Genomic DNA, 8490 nt, shown 5'->3' on the forward strand with positions numbered 1-8490 from the left:
TAATTGTATGTGGACATTAGGATGAGAGGGTATCGTAACAGATCGGGACAATAGTTCCGGTGACAAACAATAGTACATTCAAAAATAGTGATTCAGAATAAAGTGTCAGTAAACACACCAGGATACAAGTTATAATTACAAGCAAAGACGACCAGCTTTGTTATATATTGCATGGACTGAGTCTCATGTTACACAACCATTGACCACAGTTTATATATATATGAATTATAAAGCTCATATGCTCGATAATTTTCTTCAAAAATAATAATTGTGTTATGCCAAGAAATTCAGTTATTTATGCGAATTGTTCTCTGTCTGGGCCTAGTGGGCCTAGGTGCCCCAATTCCTTCTTTGACCTAAGTTGGGGTCTATGGTGTATTTAAGTTTGGGTCTATGGTATATTTTTATTCCCAAAAAGTCTGGGTTCGTTGAACTTGAGAAAGCATTTGAAAATCCACTAAAACGACAGCAATTATTTCATTTCTTTTTTTGCCAAGATTAACAACAAAGCAATCTTAATTTTTAAACATATGTGAACTATTCCGAACAAGCATCTCATTTTTTAGCGCCATTAATTTTCATTTTAAGAGAGCAAGAGGACTGTAGAGCACAAGGACAGCATGAAGTAGGAGCATAAACTTTGGCAATACAATGCTTAATTTATTAAATGTTTGTGCTGAAACATACAGCAACAATAATACTTCTGTCTTGTAAAAAAAATACTCCTATCTTGCTCAATCAAAACTCATAGAAGTATGTAAGTACCGACATGCAACCACTACAAAACCTTTTAGGAGCGGATAAATACTACACACAGCAAGGTATACTTGCCTAATTACTGTAACATGTAATGTACATCACCCTGACGATTCGCCCAGGTTTTCATATAATTGCCTCGTGTATGGACCTCAGATGATTGTAGCAATCATCACTGCTATCAAAAGATTCCAAACAGGCCCAACATATATGCCTCCCACACCTGCATGCTACATGGTTGCATCCCTCCACCTTTTCAATAGTAAAGCCACAAAGTGGACAGCACTTCACATGCTCTTTCCCCTTGCACCACTCCTTTAATGAGGAATCTGGATCTTCCTTGAATTCCTTATACTTTTCACATGATATATATGGATGATACTCCAGGTGGCACTTGGTGCATGTTTCAACAGAGCAGGCACCACAAAAAAATGTTGTGCCATCACACTCAGGATCCACCACTGCTCTATAAATTGAAGGACAGTCAGGAGAGGGGCAGAACCTGTATAAACCCCCACTTGCTGCAACAAATGCCCCCACAGAAGCCCTGAAAAGTTCATCTAACTTTTCTATTGACAAAAGAGACTTCAAGTCAGCTATCAGAAACACAGCACTACAACCTTGATAGGAGCAGTACATTGGGAAGCTGTCCTGGCTTTTTATTGCCGACTCACATTGCTCAACTAAGCACGATCTGCAAAATTCATGTCCACATGCTTCCAAACGAAAACCATCTTCCACTTCACACAGGCAAATAGGACATGATGCGTCATTTTCAATTTTAAGTTGAGGGCTTGTCTGTGCAATTTGATGTACTATTTCTTCAACCATTTGCTTTTCTTGCTTCCCTCCTTGAATATAGATGATATGGTTCCGCGTATTGAGAGTCAATTCCGCACCGGGAACTGCTTCCTTGAGACTGTGCAAATCAGGGCCAAATTTTTTTACCACTTTCTTCATTAAATCAGGAGGCAAACCACTACCTCGAAGATGGACTTCAAGTTGCTTGTTATTGTGTAAGGTTAACAGGGACTGAACCAGTTTTTCCTGTGCCAGCTCAATCTTGTTTAGAGAACCAAAGACCCTTATACTAGGGCACTGCCTGTCGAAAAGAATAAATGTTCCAGTCTCTCGCTGAATTGACATCATAAGAGAAATTCCCTCCCTCGAGAACAGGAGCTGTAGAACAGGTGGAGTAAGGCCAGGATGATCTATCTTCTTTCCCCTCATCAGTTGTTCTAGAGGTCTCCTCAACTCTGCCACAACTCTTGTAGCATTAGCAGATAGTTTTACTCGATATGAACCATTCTCATTTCTGTCAAGAGTGCATTGTACACCTGTAGATAAAATATTAGAATAGGTTAACATTGTCAGCATCCAATAATTGCAGAAAAAAATCATATAATTAAAACTCTCATAAGCTGTCCAATAAGCAGTCTGTAATTCTTATTCATATCTCCTAGACTATTACTCACTCGCTCAAAGTTCCACTTTTTCACTGCAATCAATAACATCTCTCTAGTTTGCTTCTGCGCACAGAATCGCTAATACAGATCAATGACCCTTATATTTCTTACTCTTTCTCGGATTGTTAAAAAAAAGAGTAAGGCTCGTTTTTATGAGTCTGAGGATTTATCCTAGTGGTAAGGTAACCTCCTCCCCTATCACAAAGTTCCCCTCATAAATATATATATATATATATATGTGTGTGTATATGTATATGCAACTCATCTAGAAAATAAGTAGTAACGTTTCAGGCACATGGGTAAGCCAAATGAAGTGCATCAAAATATATCATGAAAAATCATATATTTCATTTTATGATTTCGTGATACATATTAAAAACAGAATCAGTCTGTTACTTGATGCAAGCTAAACACTAAATTTCTGCACATTAGGATTTCATAAATAAGATCTCTGCACAACGAAGTCTATAACCAAAGAACATGTTGTACATCAGTAGCATCTTAGAGAAACATTACTGATCACACTACAAAGTAAGTACTTCAGTCATCCCAACCGGTCACTCGTCAAATGAGGAGAATGAAGAGTGAAGTGACAAGAACAGCACATATGAGCATAACACAAACTGTTACCCTATTGTAATGAACTTGAGCATGAAGTATAAATTACATAAACAGGAACAAAGGCAAACTATGATATGCAACCAATGGCAACAATAAACTAAGGCTGCAGCAAATAAAATAGTATGAATGTCAAAGTCTATACCTTTTCTTTTGCGGAGGTTTGATAGTAAATATTTCAGCTGCTCTTTTATAACAGCATAAACCGAGGAAGGGCAGGACACAAAGCTATGAAACAACTGTTGGCACTGTATCTTCTGCCATGGGCGGCATCCAGGCAGCACTTTCCCTTCAATCTGCTCCAAAGCTTTTGCAGCCTCCAAATGCATACTCCCGTCGAAGGTTATTAAGGCTTTTGTGTAGGTATCATTCGGCTGTGGCGGAAAGACCTGGATGTGAACTGAACTGACATGAGAATTCCTTTTGGGCATAAAAGGGGTGATTTCTCTTAGAAGGGCTTCTTCACATGTAGCACATGGAGGATCTTCAACACTCTCTCCCCTGATCAGGAAAAAGTCCAGTATTCTTCTATTTGTAGAAGTGCATAAAATTTCATATATTTCAGTCTCAGACAGTTCCTTATCAAGGCGACCTACTACAACACTGTCCATAGTCTTCTCACTAGGATCACACCTTACAAAATTCCCTCCAATTATCAAGTTGGACAAATCATCTACAATGCAAGAGACATCCTGACTGTCACACTTCAAAATTCCAAATCCCCTGCTCATTCTACGTGGCCAGTGAACTTTTGCTTTCACAGCTGGAAATGAGAACTTATGATCACTTCCGTAGGTACTCCTTACAGGAACTACCTTAAGCAAGCTACCCATGAGGTTAGCTCCATTTAACATAACTGCTTCTTCGGCTGCTTCAGGTGAAAGGAATGTTACTCTGATCCACCTCCCCTTCTCTTCGGTATCTTTTCCATTGCCTGTTAACTTATGTAGAGAGCAGACACTACTTGAGGTGCTCCTCTCCAAAAATGTTACAAGCTGCCTATCATCAATGTCATTTACATCTGAATGGAACACGTCAATACTCAAATGTCTCTCCTTAAGTTCTAGATGTCTTATCTCGGCACCAGCTCCAAAAAGAGCTACAGGAGGTGAAACACCACGTCCACCGATGTACAAGCACTTCTCCACACATTCGTTCTCCAAGCGTTTTCTTTCATACTCAACAGCATCAATAACAAGGCTATTCACCTTTTCAATGTCTTGGAAAGAGGCAAATAGAAGGATTTCATTCAAATCTACATTAACTTCAACTCCAATCCGTTCATCACCGCATGCAATTTTTATACGTGAAACAAGATTCATCAGATTACTATTGTACTTGCCACAGAATCTTTTTAGTAACGTTCTCCCAAGACCTTTTAATGCCCTCATTTGCAGCTTGCGCCTGCCCATCTCAGAAGCATCAAATGGAAGAGTGTAAAAATTATCCAAAGATTCAATCTCAACAGCATTTACACACACCAAATATTGATTATTCACAGAAAGGATTTCACCGAAGACTACCCAACTCGGCCTCTCACTGAAAGCTCGCAAGGAACATGACGGATGCAGCTGAATGTTTTTCCCGGTCAATGCTACTTCATAACCAAGCTTATCAGATCCAGAATACATAGCCACATTCTCTGATAAGGAAGAAAGTATAGCTTTCTTTAAATCGATATCATGCCTGGTCTTTTCAAGTGGAGTCCAAGTCCAATAAGATTGCACTATAATTTGAAGTTCATTCTGAAGACAACATTCTAGTTCCTTCACCATTTCCAAACACCTTTTCATGGATTTGGCATTTATACTATTGTCCCAACACCAACTATTCCTCTTTTCAGGAGGCAGACTCTCCCATTCCCTGTACACAGAGAGCAAGGTAAAGAGATCACCATCACAATGGCAGAATTGCACCTTCAGGCGGTCAGATTTCAATTTATTTTCTTCAGTACCAATTCTGCAGAATATGCTATTAGAATTTGTCATCACGGCAGCCAAAACAAGACCCTCTCTACCCAATCGGTATTGTGAGCAACTTAATATCATCTTACCCAGACGAGGCTCAATTCCAAGACTAACCAATTTTCGTCCATCTGCAGTCAATTCATAAGCATCATTATTTCCTGTAACAGCTCCCAACTGAACAAGATTTTGAACAGCCATATCAATAGCTTTAGAAGTTGGCGCATCCACAAAATCAAAACATTGTACATCACTGATTCCCAAGGAAAGGATCCGCAGAACTGCTATCCCAAGATGAACCCGTAAAATCTCAGGTTCCTGATGAAGAGACATCAACCCAAAATCATCTTCAGAGTAGAGTCTATAGCACCTTCCAGGTTCTGTTCTCCCAGCACGACCAGCCCGTTGATTTGCGGAGCTCTGGCTAATTTTGCATACTTTGAGAACATTCATGCCAGTGCTTGGCTCAAACCTACATTCTTTCATCATACCAGAATCAACAACATACTTCACTCCTGGTATTGTCAATGAGGTCTCGGCAAGATTAGTGGTGAATATAATTTTTCTTTTTCCTGGGTAATTGTGGAAAACGCGGGCTTGATCTTCGAATGTAAGCTTGCCATGTAAAGCTAATGCAACTGCAGAAGGAGAGTCAAACTTCTCACAAGCCCATTCAACTTCAATTTGAGATGTCAAGAAGGCAAGAATGGAACCTTCTTCTTCTGATCTATGGATATCCGTCACCATTCTCAAAACATCATAAACATATGAAGCAAAAGTTCCCATAGCAGAACTGCCTTCTGTCAAACAAGGGACATATCGGATCTCAACTGGAAAGTTTCTGCCCACAACATGAAAAGTCTTGCAACCAAAAAAGTATTCTGCAAGCTGGTTTGCATCAATTGTTGCGGACATTATAATCAGCCTTAGATCATGCCTCCTATCCAGCAACTTCTTCAGCAATCCTAACAGGAGATCTGTGTTCAAGCTTCTTTCATGTGCCTCGTCAACTATAATGCATGATATCCTGGACAGGATCTTATCATTTAAGTAGTGTTGCAGCAAGCAATTGTCAGTCGTATATATTACATTCGAACCATATTGTTGAAAAGTAGAAAATGCTGGATAATATATAATAGATGCATCCTGATAGCACCCATGACATTCCTCTTTCACTCTCTGTGCCAAAGACATTGCAGCAAGCTTCCGAGGTTGAGTGCATAAAATAGAACCAGTGCTGGCTACTCCTGAATCTGCAAGATACTGCGCTAACTGTGTACTCTTACCAGACCCAGTCTCTCCAATCATAACAAGGACCTGTCAGGATATAAAGCAAAAAAGCACCAATATTTATATGTTGACAGAGAAAGAAAGCAAGTGTATTTCTTCACAGAAATAGGTTAAGAGTTTCGAAGCACAATTAACATGTATTTAAATCACAGAAATTAACGTTTTTGCAATATTTTACATATATAGCTTCCAATGTTTTCATAAATTGTTGTGGCCAGCATGGTGAATTAAAAAACACACGCATATACCTCTAGGTGTATTTAGCCCCAAGTATGGTGACAGGAATTAAGCCAATGAAAACAATTTTTCATAGGAATTAGCCTCAAGTCGCCTTGAGGGAAGCACGCGCCTCATCTGCTGAGATGTGAGGCGCTAGACAAAGGCAAGAGCGTTAATGTGAGGCCCATTTAGACATATTAATAGAAAAAAGTTGTGGTCCCATTGCAAAATCTATCTCTATCTATCCGCCTTATTATGGCATTTGCTTGTTTCTTATATCGATCAGTTCTTTAATTACAAATATTTATAGGAATATATCATACAAACATATCTTTTTAGTTAGTTTATGTTTTTAAATATTCAAACATGCATTTTACATGTTTGTGTAACATTTGGCCTTAAAAATTTTGTTGCTAATTTATGTAATTGCTATATACCAATAAAATAGGAATACAAAATCTTACATACTAAAAGGTTATTTGAACCATGTTGCATTTACATCTTAAATAAGCACACACAAACAGATATATATACACACATTGATTCACATGCAGGCGCCTTTAATAACACTGCTTATTCCTTAACACCGCTAGTGCAATTACTTTAAACTAAAGAAAATCAGATGTTATAATCCAATATGGGATGATTAATTAATGGGGACGTATCTTTTAATGATATAATTTCAACCCAACATCAAGTATATTATATAAGATTAAGGTGAAAGTGTGGCCATATTGAAGAACATGTACTGTGCAGTTTATGAAGGTTTTTGACTCGTCTGATAAAAGTTCCATATGAAGAACTTGCCTGGTCTATTCAAATAAAATCAAATATCATACACAAATTTGTCATTATTAACATCTAAATTAGAACCTATAAGTTTCAAGTTCAATCAATCTCCGTACTTAAATTCAATTCATCAAACAGCAGTCACATTGTCAAGTACTTCAACAACCAATTAAGGAAAACAGAAAGCAAGCCGCAATAAAATTCGAAAGAAAGAAGGACTAGTAACATTAATTACCTGCTCGCGGTTTATCTGCTTCAATATATCTTGCCGAAAAGAATAAATAGGCAAGCCATCCTCAATGCGCCGACATTCCCTCGTAATCAGCTTATCAATCATCTGCCAATCAAACTTTCCCTTTAATTTAAAAATAATCACCTCGCCTTCCTCTTCCTTCCCTTCGAGATAATTAATAATACACTGCATTGCACTTTTAAACTCCTTAACCCTCTTAGCACAATAATCCCTCTCCTTAACAAACCTCTTCTTCCTATCGGTCAACTCACTACTAACAATCAACCGTTGCGGTTTGGCCAATACTCTGTTAATGCTTATAATCTCAGTAACAACCTCTCTAAGCTTCATTTGCCACTTTTTAACCAATTCACCATCAATTAATTCTTTAATTCGGTCAATAAACAACGGTTTAAGCCTTGCGTCAAGCTCCTCGGTGTCCGAAGGCACATAAACATTAGAAATGAGTTTCGGAACCAATAAATACGTACCTTCAAACCTTATCTTCCAAAAAACCACAACCGCTTCACGCGCATCCATCCAGTGATCGAAAAAGAAGCTCAAAACACAGTCATCTCTGTCTAAAACAGTGAACTTCTTAGTCGTACACTTCAATTTCTCAATTAACTCGTTCACCTGGTTTCGCTTCAACACCTGGTCATCGCAACGGACCTGAATCACGAAATTAACGCGGGAAACAGGCTTCTTCTCCTGATCGCCGGAACGGTCCCAGCGATCATGGTTGTCGAAGGTTGTGTTTCTCATCGGCGACGGTGGCGGCGCGTATCGCTGGGCGGTGGCTCTGATCATTGTAAAAAAACAAGGAATTGAAATTGAGGGGGAAACCCTAGAACACAGTGAGGGAAAAGCAGAGTGATTTGTGTGTGTAGATACAAGTTTTTTTTATATGTGTGGGCTGGGGGGCTTTTATATTTTGGTAGGGTAGGGTACGGCCTATGTGGCATAGGGAAGGGACACCATCGCATTTTTGGCCCTTGTGTAAGGGATTCTTTTTTATTTTTTTGGTTTTTCTAAATAATAAGATAATAATAAAATGTTTGTTAGCTTTGGCCCAGGGGCACGTGTTTGTATGTCAAAGGATTATATAAATTGATTGTGGGGTCATTTTTCGAATAACAAAAGTTCTTTTTCTGAC

General features: G+C 38.7%; 1 protein-coding gene across 1 annotated transcript; it reads right to left on the minus strand.

Annotated features, from left to right (window-relative positions):
• Positions 1-621: 621 nt before the first annotated feature.
• Positions 622-8240, minus strand: LOC141712725 (ATP-dependent RNA helicase DEAH12, chloroplastic-like). The gene is made up of 3 exons (XM_074515768.1): positions 7338-8240; positions 2986-6121; positions 622-2093 (listed from the first exon to the last, which is right to left on the minus strand). Exons 1-3 carry the CDS (start codon positions 8142-8144, stop codon positions 883-885), a joined length of 5154 nt encoding a protein of 1717 aa, XP_074371869.1. The 5' UTR covers positions 8145-8240; the 3' UTR covers positions 622-882.
• Between the last annotated feature and the right edge of the window lie 250 nt (positions 8241-8490).

This window comes from Apium graveolens, chromosome 3 (genome assembly GCF_009905375.1).
Source record: "Apium graveolens cultivar Ventura chromosome 3, ASM990537v1, whole genome shotgun sequence".
Lineage (NCBI taxonomy): Eukaryota > Viridiplantae > Streptophyta > Magnoliopsida > Apiales > Apiaceae > Apium > Apium graveolens.

What these genes read in the sequence shown, in the direction of transcription:
- LOC141712725 (XM_074515768.1), bottom strand. Translation starts at nt 8,144, where the DNA reads ATGATCAGAGCCACCGCCCAGCGATACGCGCCGCCACCGTCGCCGATG. An exon ending in AGCAGATAAACCGCGAGCAG is followed by an intron (nt 6,122 to 7,337) that starts GTAATTAATGTT and finishes ATATCCTGACAG; the next exon opens with GTCCTTGTTATGATTGGAGA. An exon ending in AAACCTCCGCAAAAGAAAAG is followed by an intron (nt 2,094 to 2,985) that starts GTATAGACTTTG and finishes TTTTATCTACAG; the next exon opens with GTGTACAATGCACTCTTGAC.